Genomic DNA, 19,001 nt, shown 5'->3' on the forward strand with positions numbered 1-19,001 from the left:
AACAACAATATTCTGCAGAAGGAGCAATTGTAAAAGGGCGCATGCAGGAGGGAAAGTTGGCTCCTGAGAAAATATACACTCAGTCTCTTAGAGACTGTACGGCGCAGCTGGCGGAACTAAAAGCCCTGATACTGGGACTACAAAATATAGATCATAAATTCCCCGCACTCAGTACGTGATTAATTTTACTGTGTCCAATCCTATAATGAATATTTACATTATTGGGGCCAGAATAGATTTAGGGATTCCAAAGGTTGCACAGTAAGGCACAAGGGGCCCGACTCACAAAAGTAATCTGAGACAAAATCCTAACTTTATGACTTTCGATATCCACAATAGGTATTTAGTAGTAGTAAAGTTAGGATTCCTAACTTTATTGCTAGTAAACTGAGAAAAATCCTATCTTTACGACTTTCGGTATTTACTAAAAGCATTTAGTAGTAGAAAAGTTAAGAATCCTAACTTTACTAATACTAAATGTCTTTCATGAATACTGAAAGCCATAAAGTTAGGATTTTGTCTCAGATTACTTTTGTGAATTGGGTCCAGCAATGTTATGTTATGTTATGTTATAATTGTTTTGTATAGCGCACGGCTACTCAAAGAGTGTCCCGGCGCTTTGATGCACAGCTGTATCACAACATAACAGAAAGCGAGTACAGAAAAGAGGGGGGAAATCCAGCCTCACCAAGAAAACTAATATCTAAGAGGTAAAAAGCCAGGTTTTAAGGCCCTTCCTGAACGTCAGTAAATTTGAAGTACTGCGCAGAGCCACTGGCAAAGTGTTCCAGAGCTGCGGAGCCAACAGTCTGAAAGATCGGCCTCCTATGCGTGCTCTTTTAATACGAGGGACCGCGGCAAGGCACAAAGACCCGGACCTCAAGGATCTTGTAGGATGGTAGAAAGCTACCCTTTTTTTGTAAATATTTTGCTCCTGAAGCTTAAAGAGCTTTATGAGCCAAGGTCAGGGCTTTGAAAATTATCCGCTTCCGGATGGGGAGCCAGTGAAGTGACTGCAGGTGACCCGAGGTTCTAACACGGCCTGATAATCCAAAAATGGCTCATGCAGCCGAATTCTGGACCACCTGCAGTCGTTGTAGGAGATACTCCGGCAGGCCGAGATACAGAATGTTAGAATAATCCATTCTCGAACCAATAATAGCCTGCACCGTTATCTTCCTGTGATCTTCCGATAGTATGGGAAGAAACTTGCGTAGCATCCGGAGCAAACCGAAGCAGGTGCCAGTAAGACCGATTATCTGGGATCGCAATGTCAAACCATTATCGATCTTAATCCCCAGGTTCTTAGCCACCTGGGACGACCCTGCAGGGGGAAACATATTCTCCGGCCACCATTCCTGCCACTCTGGATCCGAACTGCACCCGAAGAAGAGTACCTCCGATTTATCCGAGTTGCACTTGAGGCTCTTAAGTTGGAACCAATTAAAAACAGCCCCAAGGCAACCCCGGATACTCTCTCCGTCAAAATCCACACCTTTCCCGCACGTAAAGAGGAGCTGGGTGTCATCGGCATAGGAAACGATCTGGGCCCGAAAGATTCCGCCAGTGCCGCCAAAGGGGTCATAAAGATGTTAAAAAGAGTCGGGCTCAGCACAGAGCCCTGAGGGACTCCGACACCCAATGACGGCATCTCGGCGGAACTGGAGGGGGCCCAGACCGTTTGTCGACGGCCCGCCAAGAAAGATCGAAACCAGCTGAGCACCGTCCCCCTCAGACCGATCTCTTGAAGTCTGATGAGGAGACCCTCATGGGGGACGGTGTCAAAGGCCGCCGACAGATCGAGCATCACCAGCATCGCTTTGCCACCTGAATCCAGCACCTCCTTAACCCCTTCAGTGCTGATGACAAAGCCAGCTCGTCATGGGCTTTACCTGCCCTGTGCTTATGACGAGCTGGCTTTGTCATGAAAAGTGGGATTTATGGAATCGCAGCACCCAGGGGGAAAACCAATAGCAGCCAAGGTGTTAATAGCCTCCGAAACTTCCAGAAGCGCTGTTTCGGTGCTTAAGTTGGTGCGGAAGCCAGATTGAGTGGGGTGCAGTAGATCATGTGATTCCAGGTAATCAGAGAGCACCTTATGCACATGCTTCTCGAGGATCTTGGCAAAAGCGGGCAGAAGCGAGATAGGCCTATAATTAGCCAGTACCTCCGAGTCCAGGCCGGGCTTTTTAAGCAGAGGGATAATCATCGCCTGCTTCCAGATCTGGGGGACTACACCCTCCCTGAGGGAGGAGTTCAGAAGGGGGTTTACAATAGGATTGATGACTTCAGCCATTTTAGCCAAAAATTTGGCAGGGCATGCGTGGCGAGGTGAGCAAGCTTTGGGAACAAGTGACAAAGCTGAAATAAGGCCTGCCACAGGATCATATTATTCATACATTGAGTCGTCACCGTGTTGGCGTTCACATGGAAGGGAATTCAATTGCGGAAGAAGCCGCTAAAGCAAATGTATGCCCTGCTGCCGTTGATGCAGTAAATCGCTCCAGTATGAGGATAGACAGAACAACTATGATGTCAATGCCACGTGCAACAGCTCAGGCCTGCTGAAAGGCTTCCCACTCAAGCATTCCTACAAGTTAGATGCACAGAACATTCAGTATGCTCAGATTCCAGGATTGGGGGATAGAGTAATACCAAACATTGGTCGCAGATTGGTATTTATACTAGCTGCACACAAGGCTCTGCGTTCAGCACATGCAGGGATCTCTGCTATAGTTTCACTACTAAAGCAGCATTGTTGGTGGCCAGGTCTTACTAAGCAGACCAAGGACTTTGTCCGAAAATGAGACATCTGCCAGCAGATGAAGGCTTCCACCATAACAAGTCCACCACAAACGCCTATATTGATCTCAGACAAACCTCTTGTGTATGTAGATTTGGGTAACTGCGGCCCCTGCACTCTGATGTATCTTACAAGTAAATATTGGTGGCAGTAGATTCATGCTCTAGATCCCTGTGGGTTCTGCCCCAGCGCTTGGCTGATGCCCGAACTCTTATGAAGGATGTGTGAGTCTTTATTGACACATACGCAATTGGCACACTACATTCTGACAAGGGTCTGGCATTTAGCTCTTGGGCTTCAAACATGTCATGAGAAGTTTGGGTGTCACTTTACAGTACTCCTCCCCCTATAATTCTGAGGGAAATTTGGTAGTCAAGAGGAAAAACGGTGACCTAAAGCACTCCTTAACAGTAAGTGTATTTAGCTCATGTGGCAGTTGGGTCAATCACCTATATGGGGTCAAGAGAGCACTTTCCAACATGCCAAGAAAATCCCTAAGGGGTCGTAAACTTATGAACTCCAGTTTGGGGGGAAGATGTGGGTAATCGACCTCGGTAGTGTGAGCATGGTGGTGACTATAACCCCATTTGACCTCAATGATTGTTGGATGTTGTACAGGATCTTAATGAATACCAAGCTTTACAAAGCAACTTCCAAGTAAAACGCACTGCCACTGGGAAAGTGAAAATGGTCTCGGCAAGACCTGCATGGGACCTGGCAGAGAGAAAATTATGGGCAAGAAAGAATTTGGGCCATTTTACAGAGCACCTGTACTTGTCCAGTCGAAAGTACTAGAACTGTAACTCTTCTGCCCCTTGCTGGCGGCTGGGACAAAAGGTTTGTTTCAACTGATCAGATCAAACTACACTATGTGGCTGAATATTAACAGTAGGCTACATGGGCTCCTGGGTAGCCACTGCACTCCTCTTGCTACCGTACAGGAAGTTCAGATAGAAACTTTAATAAAGGCTGAAGACTCCACTTTCCAAAGAGAAGCTGTGAATGACAATGAAATGAGGCTTCTCCCTCTTGAAACAACTACAACAGAAATTTCAATTTGAAAAATAGACAATATCTATGTAAGCATGTCATAGATCGAGTCATCTATCAGTTCTACAAAAACCTGTGGAGCTGCCAAGAATAGACCGGACAGCGTCTGGCTACTCCATGCATTATCAAGATTGCTCATTCAATCCCAGTGAACCTGAGCTGCTGACATCGCCTCTCCCTTTCAATCTTCAAGTTTGTGCTTTCCATCTTTGGCTAAAAAAGAGCCCGCCTACCATTCGATAGAATATTACTTTGATCCAGGACTTTTGAACACCCGCTAAATTTACGAAAGTGATAACCACCACCATCCCTGCTCAATGGAGTACGAGTAATTCACTTGAGGACCGTCTACTCGGCGTTCTTTTAGATTGAACCGCCATCACAAAATCATTTGGCTTGTTGATCTGCTTCATTTCAAGGAAACCCGCCCATCCCTCCCCTCCTGTCCTGACGAAGACCCGCATTGTAAGGGAAAATACCCTACACGTAATAGGGTCCAAACGTAGACTATCAACCCCCCGTGATACCAGCTTCTACCGCTAGCAAGATTGATACAGCTGTTATTGGAAGCCTGGTTACAGGAATCATTCGACCTGTTTGGCATGTTTATGTGGCCCCTCTGGGAAGCCAATATAGTAATGTATTTATGAATAATGTATATACAATTTATTTATTTTTTGGATTGCACTTAAGTGAATGAACTTTCCTTTTCCAATTTCCACAAATCCCCTCACCGCACCACAACCCCCCCTTCTTTACCCTTTCCTTTTTTGGGCACAACTGTAACTGAAATTGATAAACCTTCTATGCAAAAGTATAACTAATAATAAGTTTGAGTACTTTGTGAATCAAAACACTGTACTCTTGAATTGTTTCTTTGATTCTTCTTACACTTATTCCATTTTTGAGTCTTTGTCTCTCCCAGTCTGGGACCCCTTGTTCTATAAAAACTTTATACCCAGGTGCCAGGGACTTAATTTGGGTTGACCCTGTTGATTATAACCCATGTAGGTAAGCAGCTTATTTCATACATTGTCCTCACAAATAACATTTCCAGCTGTTATCTCTGCATATATTTGCATGCACGATTGTGTTGGACTAGTGTATCCGACACTAAACTTACTTTTACAACTAGCTTTGCACAACATTATCACAATGCCCTAAACATCATGTACAAGGTCTTGTTTTGCACTACGTACAAATGCCATCAATATCTTCATCCACAGGGAGACTGGACTATCTACATATCCATAACATTACTAATATATGCGCACATCGCAAGGCTGCTTTCTATTATAAAAGATGAGCATCCCAATAGCATTAGAAGAGGCACTTCCGCTGACACAGATGGTCCTTACATGCTGATAAATCACCACGTAGCGGTCTGACGTCTCATGAGGGTTGTTCAGTTCATGAACAAGGTTCAATAAATAGCAGTGAAAATGTCCCACTGTGCATTGTCAGTATATTTTCTCTGTGAATAAGTATGCACGAGTGACTGAGCGAAAGGTTCTCTACTGTTTCCACAATCGCAGAAGGGTCAGGATTGTCATGTTCAGTGGTTGCCAGAAAACGATTCGCTCCCTGGTAAGTTATGGGGGTTTATGGTGGCACTGTGAGCTAGCTGGTCTATATGCCAACATATCCTGCAGGGGTGTCCGGAATAAGTCTCGACACCAGGCCTTTAGTTTGTGTTGACCAAACAATGCGCAGGTCCTATGGATTGGTATGAACTATACAACACTGTCTAATTGCAGCAGTTTAGCCAGATAAGGATGTGGTCTTGATGTCCCCAATGTGGCAGTTCCTTTGCTCCAGAGCTGTCCCTAATGAACTTAAAGTTAACTGATTTATTTATACAAAGTACTTTTGCTACAGATCACAGGAAAATGAATCATCTGAAATGAACAGAGTTGTTTTCCTAGGACAATTACACAACGGTTTTAGCATTGTCATGAGGTTAGTAGACCATGTACACAAACACTTCCATTTATATGTTCTTTTGAAATTATGACTTTTAGCACACATTTTGTTTGAACGCCCGCTTGAGATAGTCTAGTAAGAAAAGTTTTATAACATTTATATTTCCTCGTAGGTACATTATCATACCTTAGAACATTCTGTTCAATGACCCACTACCAATCAATCAATCACATCATTTGTAAAGCGCACTACTTACCCATGAGGGTCTCAAGGCGCTCAGAGGCTGGGGGGTGGGGGGGAATGCTGCTACTGCTTGAAAAGCCAGGTGTTGAGGAGTTTTCTGAAGGTCAGCAGGTCTTAGGTCTGCCGTAGCTGGATGGGGAGGGTTTTCCAGGTCTTAGCGGTGAGGTGGGAGAACGATCTGCCACCAGAGGTCGCTCTTCGGAAGCAGGGGACTGTGGCGAGGCTGTGGTTGGCAGAACGGAGCTGGCAGGCGGGGGTGTAGAAGCTGAGTCGTCTGTTGAGGTACATTGGTCCTGTGTTGTGGAGTGCCTTGTGTGCATGGGTGAGGAGATTGAAGGTTAGCCTCTTGTTGACCAGGAGGCAGTGCAGGTCTCTCAGGTGGGGTGTGATGTGGCTGCAGTGAGGGATGTTAAGGATCAGGTGTGCAGAGGCGTTCTGGATGCATTGGAGCAGTCTCAGGAGTTTGGCCAAGGCTCCTGCGTAAAGGGCGTTTCCGTAGTTCAACCTGCTGCTGACGAGGGCCTGGGTGACCATTTTTCTTATTTCAGTGGGGATCCACTTGTAGATCCTGCGGAGCATGCGGAGAGTGTTGAGGCAGGAGGAAGAGACGGCATTGACCTGTTTAGTCAGAAAGAGTGTAGAGTCAAGGATGACCCCTAAGTTGCGTGCGTGGTTAGTGGGTTTTGGGTCGGTTCCCAGTGTGGCGGCCACCAGGAGTCAGCCCAGGTTGAAGGGGTGGATCTGAAGATGAGGACCTCCATCTTGTCTGAGTTCAGCTTCAGTCGGCTGTTCCTCAGCCATTCACTCTGGGTGAGGGTGGTGGTTAGCTGGTCTTCGGTGACTTTGCTCCAGGAGCGGCGAGGCATCTGTTGGGTGCGGTGGTGCGTGGTGAGTTTCTTGAAGGTGAAGTTGATGCAGCAATGGTCGGTCCAGTGGAGTCCGGTGGTGTGGTTGAAGGAGATAAGGGGGCTTGCAGGGAAGATGGGGTCAAGCGTGTGACCGGCAGAGTGAGTGGCTGTTGTGACGAGTTGTCCGAGTCCGAGGTTGGCTAGGTTGTCTATCAGGGTGGTTGAGTTGGTGTTGTTGTTGTTCTCGAGGTGAAAGTTCAGGTCCTCGAGAAGGATGTAGTCGGTGGAGGCGAGGGCGTGTGTGCTGACCAAGCCGGCGATGGAGTCGCTGAACTGTGGTTGAGATCTGGGGGGTCTATAGATGAGGGTTCCTCTGAGGGTGATGTTGGGGTCGGTGCGGATCTGGAAGTGCAGGTGTTCGGCGTGCTAAGGGTGTCGTCAGTGTTGATCGAGACTCTGAGAGTGTTCCCGTGGATGATGGCGATTCCTCCTCCTGCTCCGTTGGTGCGGTCCCTGCGGGTGATCTTTTAGCCTTCCGGGATGGCTATGGCTATGCCGGGTGCCGAGGCGGGGTTCAGCCAGGTCTCCGTCAGGAAGGCGACGTCTTTGGAGGTTTAGTCGAGTAGGTCCCAGAGTTCAACGGCGTGTTTGCGGGCGAAGCATGTGTTGAGAAGGATGCATCTGATGTGGTTGGGTTCTTTCTTGGTCAGCAGCATGGTGGAGCGAATGCTTGTGAAGCTGCAGTTCTGACAGGTAAGGTAAAAGCTCCATGAGTGAACTTCGGCTGGCCAGGAAGCAGGTGTGTGATTGTCCGGTGTTGAGTGCATGAAGGGGTCTGGCATCGTAGCGGTGTCGGGCGTTGTGGCGTTCGCGGGGTCCAGGGTCCTGGTGCTGGGTGCGTTCCAGGCACGGACGGGTGTAGACGGGCTTGCCTTGTACTCTCCTTTGGTGCGCCAGCGGCGCGCCTGCTGCGCGGCCTCCATATGAGGTGTTGTGGGAAGGAGGAGCAGCTGGGAGGTGGGCGGCGAATGGGATTGCAGGGGGGTGGTGCCACAGGGGCGCAGCGGTGGGAAAAATGGGTGGGGCCGCAGGAGAATTGAGCACAGGAAGTAAAAACAAGTTTAGGCAAGAAAACAAGTACAGGCACAGAGGAATGAAAACAAGTCTGGGCAAGAAAGCAAGTACAGGCACCGAGGAATAAAAACAAGTCTGGGCAAGAAAGCAAATATAGGCACAGAGGAATAAAAACAAGTCTGGAAAAGGAAGCAAGTACAGGCACAGAGGAATAAAAACAAGCTGGGGCAAGAAAGCAAGTACAGGCACAGAGGGAGAAAAACAAGTCTGGGCAAGGAAGCAAGTACAGGCACAGAGGAACTACACTGCACACACTGGCCTTGTTTGCAGTTGACTGTTCTGCGACAGCTCTGGGTGGGCTGAATCAACCTGATGGCTGGACTATAACTCAGACTCACCACAAATATGTTCTGTTTTATTATATAAACTGCACCAAGCCACTGTTTAGGCAGAGGAACATTTTGATGGGTTGTCGCAGCTCCCTAAATGCCTTAATTCTGTCTCAGCTGACTTCCATCACTATCCTAAGAGGGAGGTCAGCCTGCTCTACACCAAGACTGGCTACCAGATGACACAAGTATGAAGGTAAATGAGGAATTTGACCACTCTAAGGTATCTTGCAGAATAACATCCATGCTATGCTCTTTAGGCTAGGCAGCGCTAGCTAGCAGTGCAAGTAAATGCATTTATATAATCAATATAAATGCACAATGTTTGAAGTGTTTATCTTTTTCACCATTCTATTCATAATTGCAGCCCACGTATTTCACACAAGATTCCAATTGCTTCAATAAATGTTTTAAATGCCAATTTGTGTATTCCTTGTGTCTCCCTTTAGACATGCCTGAGTCAACAACGAAAGGGAAGATCAGTTTCCACGATTTCCTTGGGGGAATCAGGGTTGTCATTGTCTGAGGTTGCAGACACCACCCGGGACCTTGTAAAGTTTAGAGGCCCAGATGGCATACTGTGAGCTAGCCAGGAACTAGGTAAACATATTCTGATGGTATGAGTGGACTCAGTCCCCCTTAGTGTTGCTAAATGTGCAGTCTTACTGAATTAATAGGAACCAACCAACAGCACCACCAGAAATAGAATGTCAGTTCCACCTCTGATTTCTCACTGCCACTTGAGAACTTATTTGGACAACACCACCTATGGGGAAGAATGTTCAGCCAGGTAAATATTGGAAAGAATTTTTCTTACATATCATTTTCATCAATGGGTCCAGGCCTTTGTTCTACGACATGCTTATAAACATGGTGGGCAAATGTATTTTGACCTGGTTTAAGAGTCCTGCTTTAACAAGTTGAATTCTTCGAGCTAGCAAACGTCCTGTGCCCAGAGTGACATCAGAACCCCAGAGGGGAAAAAACAAAGAAGCTATTATTAAAAACCTAGCTCTGGCCAGCAGCCAGTGTAAATATTATGTTCTGTTGTGTTAGGCAATTTGTAGAGCTCATGGCGGTCCCAGCACAGGGACATCTCAGTGTTAAGATACAGAGGAAGGGTGCATAAGAGGCTCCTGCTACTGGAACAGCCAGGTTTTACTGCCTTTCTGAAAGCCAGGTTGTTGGGGAGGTTCCTAATGGAGAGAGGCAGCGAGTTCCAGTGAGTTGGTGCTTGTACCTTAAATGAATGGTCACCGGTACTCGCTCTATGGAAACACAGCACCTGCAGCAGGTGGTGTCCCGTAGAATTCAGAGCACGGGTAGGAATGTACGGGAGACATAGATCACTGAGAATCGTTGGGCTGACACCGTCCAGTATTTTTGTACCTGACACGGAGTACTTTGAATGTTTTTTTTTGCTCGATAGGCAGCCAATAGAGACAGAGCCGAGCCCTAGAGGCACAGCTGTGCTTCGGTATAGTGAGTAAATTATGACCTGCCGCATTCCTGGTGCGCTGGAGCATACTGGTCACAGATTTATTAGTGCCAAGCAGAAGACTGTTACACTAGTCCAGCCTGGCCAAAATCGTGGCTTGAACAACCAGCTGGAGTGTGTGGTGGTCAAACAAGACTAACATAGGTTTGAGGCCACGCAGAATGCCGAAACAGGTACTTGCCACAGACTTGGCATGCTCCTCAAAAGATAGAGCACTATCCAGTCGAATGCCAAGAGTCTTTACAGCGGTTTTAGGCACAGAAGGGGAACATAACTCCTGAGGACACCACCTGTTTCCCCATAAATGGAAGTCTCTGCATAATAGGAGGGTCTCCGTTTTTGACGCGTTAAGCTGAGACAGTTCACCTCTATCCAGCCTGCTATAGCGTACAGGTCCTCCTCGAATTTGCCTGCATCCTTACTGCACGAAAAAACTATCTGCGTGTTATCCGCATATGATACCAAAGATATGTTGCAGGATTTGGGAAGCAGGGCCAATGGCGGAACATAAATATTGAACAGGGTCGGGCTCAGTGCTGACCCCTGAGGGACCCCGCAGCATGGAGGGTGAATATGCGAGTGGAAAGGAGGAGAAGTAACCTGAAAGGAACTATTCTGTAGGAAGGACACAAACCAATCATATGACAGGACCATAGACTGGCTGAAAATTATTTATCAGATGGTATGTAAAGATTTTATTCGTCAACCCAAATATCTTTTCAGTTACTAGATAAGGAGTGTTAACCCATTTATCATGAGATTCATTAAGAATAATGTTTTAAATAAAGTAAATTATTCTCTCCAATCCCTTCCTCCCACTTTTTATTTTTTTAAATAATGAGAACCCTAAAACAACTGGAATAAAAATGGCAAGCCTGCACCGCTTTCACACAGTGTATGATGGAAATTAAAACATTGCGAAGTTTTCAAACAGCTTTCCCTCCAGCTCAGTAATAACCTTTTCAAGTTTACACATGCAGAACAATATCCACATGCATTATGCTATCGAGAAACGGGTTTAAGGGCTGTTTAAAGCAATCTCAATAATGTTTTCATTTTTTTCAATCAGACAACGAAGAACTTAGATTTAAAAGTATAAGAAATAAATCGTGTTAAAAGCAAAAGAATGTTTGAATTTTTCATTTACGAATGACCAGTAAAATTTATGTGCCAATCCCAGAAATCTGGAAGTGACTAGAAGATAAATATGTGCAACAGAAATCTTATTTGAGCATATCGATATGAGTTGTAAAGTGTGACCACCTGATCAATCCAGTGCTAAGGTACGGCTGAGCATTTTAGGGGTGCATAGGCTAATCTGAAGTACAACAGAGAGTATGGGGAAAAGTGAAACCCTGCAATCCTGCTTGAAAGTGTATGAATCATAGCAAACGATTCAGAAATACCGTTCACAAAAGGCCTAGGCTTGAGTCAGCATGGTGAATTTATAGCTAATTTCGCCCTGAAGTGCTTTTTGAGTTCAGTGAACAACAATGGGGATACCCCTGGAAAAAAAGGTAGATTACGCAACGAGTCATTGGAGAACTATTTTCAGAAGAAGAGTGAGGGCGAAAAGGACTCTATTCTAGCAGAGCGTAGGGCAGAGCGCCGTTGCTCTGTTGAGAGCATGAAGCATAGACCCCTCACGGATAGCTCCTTGCTTGATATGACCCGGGAAGGAGGTTCAGTAGACTTGAGTGAGGACAATGCTAGTCTAGAAGGCGTCCCACTATTGTTCCGTGATTTTGTATCCACACCTTGTCTGCCTGTGGATAATATCACAATAGTTTCTCCTACCCCTAGTCCCAGTCGCATTAGGGCCACACCTAAACCTAGGAAACAGAAACTTAAGCCTCTACCCGCGGCTCAGATTCATCGACCACCACCTAGTAAAAAAAGGAGAAAACTTAGGGAGGCCCCAGGTAAAGCAAAAACCCCGCATACTGAGTTTGGTAAAAGGGCAAAAACCCCCATTTCAATTGAGATTACCCCAGCAGAGGTTCGGGATTCTACACCAGCAGTAGTACCATCATTGATTTGTACTTTACCTGAAGTAGCCATGCAGGTGGTGGCTTCTGACAGTAATATTAGAGATACAGCAGCTGATACTTTACCTCCCCCCACATTGATAGGAAACTTGGAGTTTTTGTTGAGATCTCTCCTTGTACCAATCAATGAGTCTATCAAAAAGGTGGAAATCAGACTTACCATATTGGAAGCAGCTATAACTAGTATGGCCACTCTGTCAAAAACCCAGGGGAGTGGGGGGGTGCATCCTACACCCCCGATAAGGCCCCCCCCTACCTCTGTCCAAAAGAACCCACCTGCCCCAGCTCAGTCGGCCAAGCAAACTATTCAGCCCCAGGGTAGAGCTGACCTTCCCTCCGAAAACCCACTGCCTCCTAAACATGTAAAGACACCAGTAGTTGAATCGGGTGGCGCCTCAAATAAATCTATTCCTAAGGTCCCGGCAAACAACAATCAGGATGTACAAGGGGAAACTAGTAATAATAGAATACCACGCAAAAAGGTGCCACAAGTGGAGATTCCCCCTGAAGCAGTGCCCTTTGTGGTGGTCCTAACAGGGGTCCCTCAGCTAGCAGAAAATAAGAAGGAGGGATATGTTGACCTTAAGAATAAAATTATTCATTGGTTAAGGACGTATAGGCCGATAGCGCCCAACATAGATGGAGATATAGTCCATGTTAGACGGATTAACTGGCTGGGGAGTAGAACTAAAAATATGGAGGGGGATCTAGTGGTGGTCAATTTTAGAGACCCTCGGGCCGTTGATTATATCCTAAATTGGCCACCAGGAAACGGGGGAACTTGCATCATTCCTCGGGCCCCAACATACTTCTATCCTAGGCCAGAGGACACTCCATTTAGATATCCAAATAAACCTCATTTTTATAGACCACCCCTTACTTTGCCCTACAATAACAATTATACCCATTTTGGGCAACACTTTTCCTTGGTACCTGAACAGATCTCTGCCTGGTCTACTGTCCCTTATAGACATACGGTGAACCATGGCACCAGGATGAATCATTTGAGGCCTTTTACCCCACTGGACACTTACAATCGGTTTTCCCAGCTTTCTGGGCTGGAAGATTGCGATTGAAGTTCAGCGCCTGGGGGGGAGGCAAGTGAACTTCTGGGTGGGGGGGCCCCAACAAGACCATGTGGTAGCATAGGTATAGGGGAAGGTAGTTCTTTTCCAGCTCAAACTGTTAGTATTAATAACATTACAGAGGTTCCTTCCTTTGACGGGCCTATGACTAGCATGGTTGGTTGCCTCGTAACACCTATTCACCCGGCACAGGAGGGGGGGAGATGTAAGACCAGGCGGGTAATAAATTTCCTTTCTTGGAACATTGCGGGGCTAAAAAGGAAGTTAGACATTCCAGAGTGGCACACGTTCATTGAGGGGTTTGATGTTTGCCTATTTCAGGAAACTTGGAGCCTATCACCATTACACAAATCAGGGTATACAACCCATTTTCTGTCAGCAGTAAGTAAGGGAAAGGGTAGACCAGCGGGAGGTCTCATGGTCTGGATTAAAGTAGAACTGGATTGGGTGGTCACACGCCACAATTTGGAGTGTAATGATATACTCCATCTCTCCTCCAGAGGAAAGTTAGAGGGTAGTAGGCTTGACATTTTCAATGTCTATGCTAGAGGGACACCTGGTGACTCTACCTCTCTGACTTTAACAGCCCTGGACTCCGCCTTAGCTAATTGCCCTTCAACAGCAAAAATTATTGTGGGGGGTGATTTTAATTGCACGTTTGAACCCCTCCTCGGAGATGACCCCTTGGGCATTGAAGAGGAGGATTCAAAATGGTCCATCCCAAGTTTATCCTTGCCCCCCATTAGGAGGTGGTCGGCTAGGGCTATTCAAATCAATACATTGACCAGGGTTCACAAGTTAAGAGCCCTCAATGGCAGGACTATATCCGACCAGGCAGGGGCATTGACTTTTAATAGGCTTACTGGGCCATCCCGAATTGACTATATCCTAATGGATATTAATTTTTGGGCAGAGCTTATTGACATGGAAGTCCTCCCAAGCCAGGATAGCGATCACAATCCCTTGTGCTGCAAGTTTTATTGGGGCACCCTTAAAGATAGGAGGATGAATGTCACCTTAAAAACATCTAAAGAGATTATCCCCTATAATAACAACCGTAGATTAAAATGGGATAAGGCTAAACTCAAGGAGGAAGATTTAGGGGCGATAAAATTATTGGTTGAGGGCTTGTCTTCTGATCTGGAAGATTGGGTGGGTGAAAATCAGACCAGCAGGGTCCCATACCCCTCCCTTGACTCAGCCTATAAAGCTACAATTGATCATGTTGGCAAATTTTTCATCTCGAAAGGGAAAAGCAATAGGGATACTGTCAATCCCCCCTCTTCTAATAAACCTTGGTATACAGTCCTGTGTAAGGGCAAAAGGAAAAATCTGACAAAAGCCCTGATTTCTGGGGATCCTTTGCTGGTTAGAGCGGCCAGGAAGGAATACCTAAATGTATTATTATTGGCCAAGCGGGAGTGGGAGGAACAGCATTGGCAGGACTTATCCAATGCTGTAAGTTGTAGGAACCCGAACCTTTTCTGGGACCTGATCAATAGAACTAGGCAGAGGAAATCGCAACCATTGGCTGCACATATAACCAGCCAGCAATGGTTTGATCATTTCTCATCCCTTTATGGAGGTAATGAGGAAACAACTAGCCCTGGGGCAGATAGTTTGAGAGATGGAGTTTTCTCTGGGGTGGACGATCCTCCATTTACGACCATGGAAGTAGTGATGGCGATCAGGCACCTAACCCCAAAGAAAGCAGCTGGACAGGACGGGATTCCTGTAGACCTGTTGATAGCGGAGCCGCAGGCTTGGGCTAAATTAATCGCTACTATAATGAATTTGATCACCAGGGGTCACCAGGTGCCAGACTCCTGGAAAGGGGCAGAGGTAGTAACCGTGTTCAAGAAGGGGGTAAGAGACGACCCTGCGAACTACAGACCTATTAGTCTGATAGACATAATTCAGAAAGTGGTCGGCAGGGCCATCATCTCAAGAGTAGGAGATTGGATGGAGGAGGCCAGTATTCTCTCTCACCTACAGGCGGGGTTCAGAAGAAAGGTAGGCACGATGGACCAGGTCTTTCGTTTTTTTGTTATCTATTGGAAGGCAGTTACCGTCAAGAAAGGCAGTTTATATATGGCCTTCATAGATCTCAAGACGGCTTTTGACCTGGTCCCCCGGGCAAAATTATGGGAGATTCTAGGAGAGATGGGTTTCCCAAGTGGTCTCCTGAACCTTATCGTAAAGCTCCACGAGGGGAATTACGCGAAGGTTAGATGGGGACCCCAGGGACAATTGACAGAGAGGATCCCTGTGCGGAGAGGAGTACGTCAGGGATGTGTTATGGCTCCGACCCTCTTCTCCCTATTCGTGAATGGAGTGGTGGACCATCTGAAGGGGGAGGAGACGGATGCTCCATCCCTGGCGGGGGAAAGAATCCCCACTTTACTCTTCGCCGATGACACCATATTAATCTCCAAATCCCCAGTGGGTCTACAAAAACTCTTGAACCGGTTTAGCTCCTTCTGTACCGCCCGAGGCTTAACCATCAATACCTCAAAAACTAAATTGATGGCACTCTCCCCCTCTAAAAGATTCAAAAATAATTTCCTGCCTAATGGTGTCCCTTTGGAGCTGGTTGAGTCTTTTGACTGCCTTGGTGTCCGGATAAACAGCCGAATGACCTGGAAGGATCACTTGGCCAAAATGTTACTCAGTCATCAAAGAGTATCGGGGGTGATTCTGAGGGAAGTCCGTGAATCATGTAGTAAACCTGTCTCCCCGGCCATGGCCATATACGAGGGTCAGATTCTCCCAGCTGCATTATATGGCTCTGAACTTTGGGGGTTCGAAAATGTATCAGATCTATCGACAGCGGAAAATAATTTTCTAAGGAAGGTGGTGGCTCTTCCTGCTTCCACCCCACTAATTCCCCTGAGATAAGCATGGGCGAATTTTGCGAATCTCGCGTTCGCGAATTTTGCGGATTTGCGAACTCGCAATCCGCAAAATCCGCGAATTCTCGCGAATTTGCCGATTTTTTTTTTTGTGTGTTTGCGCGGGTTTCTGCCAGTTCGCGAGGGTTTTGTACAATGTCGCAAATTGCGAACTTACCTGTCGGGTCGCAAGTTTCGCGAACTTGTTGTTTCTACGTGTCCAGCCTGTTTGGGACACTCTTCTTCATCACTGCCACTCTCTGTCACCACTGCCACTCTCTGACTACTCATGCCACCCTCTGGCCCACCCATGCCACCCTCTGTTTCATCACAGCACCCTCTGGTTGTCCAGTCAGTGTACATTATTGTGGCAATGCAAGCACACCTTCCCTGCCTCAAGTGACCTGAATTAATTTGGGGCTGATTAATGTGTCACAGAATATTCTTTTAGCTGGCACCTGCTTCCTTAGTGCTTCCTGATTAGTGATCTTTTGAACTTGCTAAGTGCTTTCATTGTTGCAAAATTAGTTACAACACCTGCCCTGCCCCAACTGACAATAATGAATTAGGGGCTGATTAATGGATTTGAACCTCCAGCCTGGCTCCTGCTTGTCTCCCTTAGCTGTAATTCAGGACCTTTGTGGCTTATGTGTAACTATTCTGAGGTTCAGAGCAGGGTCACATAATAGTTGCAACTGGCAACTGAACTCTGGAGGGGCCCCTCAGGAAGCACTACAGGAAATGGCTACTAATGATGAGCCTGAACTTTTGAACCTGGTAAGTAGTTTCAGTTTTGCTAAGATCGTATTTCTGCAATTTTGCACTTATTCGCGGGGCGCGAAGTTGTACTGGGAAGCCGCGAACTCACGCAAACAGTGAGAGCAAAATCCGCTGCTCGCGGATTTGCGGATTTTGCGGGAGATTCGTGAATCTCGCGGATTGCGAATTTACCGAAAATCCGCAAAATCCGCGAGCGAAACGGATTTTCCGCCCATGCTTACCCTGAGATTAGATCTGGGCAGAAGAGCATTTAAGGACTTGGTAAGGCTACGCCCGTTGCTCTTCTGGACCCGTTTAAGAAGAACGGAAGAGCTTGCAAAATATGCTGAAGGGCTGGACGATCTTCTTTTACTGGACACGGGAAAAAAAATTGGATGGTTGAATAAATTGAAAGACTTGGTTCTTAAGTTAGGGCTAAGAGATGCTTGGGAGTCACAATCGCCGCCACCAAAGGATGTGATCAAAAAGTTATACTGGGACTGGGTTCAGAGTAATGTGTTGAGGGCCACGGATGGGGGCTCACTCATGGACCAATTTTTGTTATTTAAATGTGTGAGGAAATTGGAACCCTTCCTCGACCTGATAAATAAACCCTTTGATCGCGCACTATACCTAAAACTGCGATATGGGACGCTTCCGGTGCATGACTTTATGGTGAGGTGGTCAAACTCTGGTGCCCCCCTGCGTTCATGCCCTGGCTGTGTAGCATCAACAGAGTCTGTGGCCCATCTATTTTTTGCCTGCCCAGCTTATAAAGGGGCGCGGAAATTTTGGCTGAAACCTGTCTGCAGGGAACTGGGGTTGAGGTGCCATAGACAGGCTCTTCGTGTACTCTCCACGGACTCATCATCTTCCTTTATGATTTGTGGGGTAGCAAAGTTCTTGGGAAGTGCATGGATGACGCGATCCCGCTTACTGAAACTGCAGTCGGGGGGCCCAACGGTCTGATGCCATATCTGCTGGTAGCAAATTGGTGATTGTGTTGCACCTTATTCTTTTACTGTATTTTAATATTTTATTGTGTATTGGAAATGTATTTTATATGTATTCTTTTATGGTGATCAAGTTGCCGAATAAAGATTTTCAATAATAATAATAACAATGGGTTATACATTTGAGGCTACTTTGAGTCGACGTTTACAGCATCTTCTTAACCAGGTATGAAAAGAGAGATTATCATAAAAAGATTGCAGTTCTTTTGCAGACTTTAGAAACAGACTACAAGAAAAACTAACCTTCTAGCCTTGTCAGCCATTTTGGAATTCGAATGCATCTTCAGTGTTCTGTTCACCAGCAAGATCCTGCTCAGCATGTAGAAAAGGGTTTGCTGCCCATACTTCGCATTGCCGTTGTTCTCCTCTGGTGCTGCCTTCATTTCCGGTTGTGTTTGGACAGTGCTTAGATATTTGCTAGACATATCAACCACTTTTTGTGAAAATAAGTTATCTGTAGAACGTCCTGCTGTCCCTGGTGAACTGTCCTGCTTCCATCCCGGGAGCATCAGGGATACATGGTTCTCATTCGATACAAGGCCGTAGGAGACCGGATACTGAAGCCGTAGAAGGTCTAGGTACCGAACACTGAGATTGTCCAGTTCACAATCCACGCCCCAGGGGAGGAAGCAGGACAGGAGTATTCTTGCTATATCCGTGATCACGTTGATATCAACATTTCCTTCCGGAGAACACTTGTGTTTTTTTGAGCTTTTCATTTTCTTGTGCCTTTTGATGCCAGCAATGTCATCACCAAGCCGAGCTGAACTATTCTCCTTGACAGAGGCATTCATAGAGGTTTGTTTGGTCTGCCCTTCTGCTTGGTAGAGAGACCCTGCCGTTTTGTTTCTTTTCAAGGTTAGTGTACGTTTTTCCACTGAACTTTTGAAAGGTTTGAGTGTTTCACAGCTATGGAAGGAGTTAACTCCCTTCAATCCGCAGGTTTGTGAGGAAAGTAAGAGTTCCACGATTTTTTCTATATCAAACAAAACCACATGAAAACCAATCTTGTTCCATTTCATATCTATTGGTAAAAACGTGAAAGGGTTATGTACGCTTTTCGTAGCCGCCATCTAAAATAAAACAAACAAATGATCATCAGAAAAAATATTTGTCTTCCAATAAAATATATTTTTTATTGCAATATCTTCACATTTTACCATTAAGTGTACAAGGCCTACAATTTTAAAGTTTATTCATTTTAAAATATATACTTATTGAGAGGATGGAAAGAACTAATTATATACAAATGTCTTGTCATGTCAACCTCTCCCAACACCAAATAAATATTTAATGTTTCATCAAGATAAAAAGTTGTCAAAGTTTCATGTGATGTAATCAGTGAAATGCTAATTTAGAATATATTGCCTTTCATGG

General features: G+C 46.0%; 1 protein-coding gene across 1 annotated transcript in view; it reads right to left on the reverse strand.

Annotated features, from left to right (window-relative positions):
• WDR72 (WD repeat domain 72) overlaps positions 1–19,001 on the reverse strand; it is a 976,411-nt gene that overhangs the window by 387,085 nt on the left and 570,325 nt on the right. The window contains exon 15 of the mRNA XM_086958315.1: positions 17,868–18,697. Within this exon, the coding sequence (XP_086814441.1) occupies positions 17,868–18,697 (830 nt within the window). The remainder of the gene's footprint in view (positions 1–17,867; positions 18,698–19,001) is intronic.

The sequence above is a fragment of the Lissotriton vulgaris genome, chromosome 2_1 (genome assembly GCF_964263255.1).
Source record: "Lissotriton vulgaris chromosome 2_1, aLisVul1.2, whole genome shotgun sequence".
NCBI classification, from domain to species: Eukaryota; Metazoa; Chordata; class Amphibia; order Caudata; family Salamandridae; genus Lissotriton; species Lissotriton vulgaris.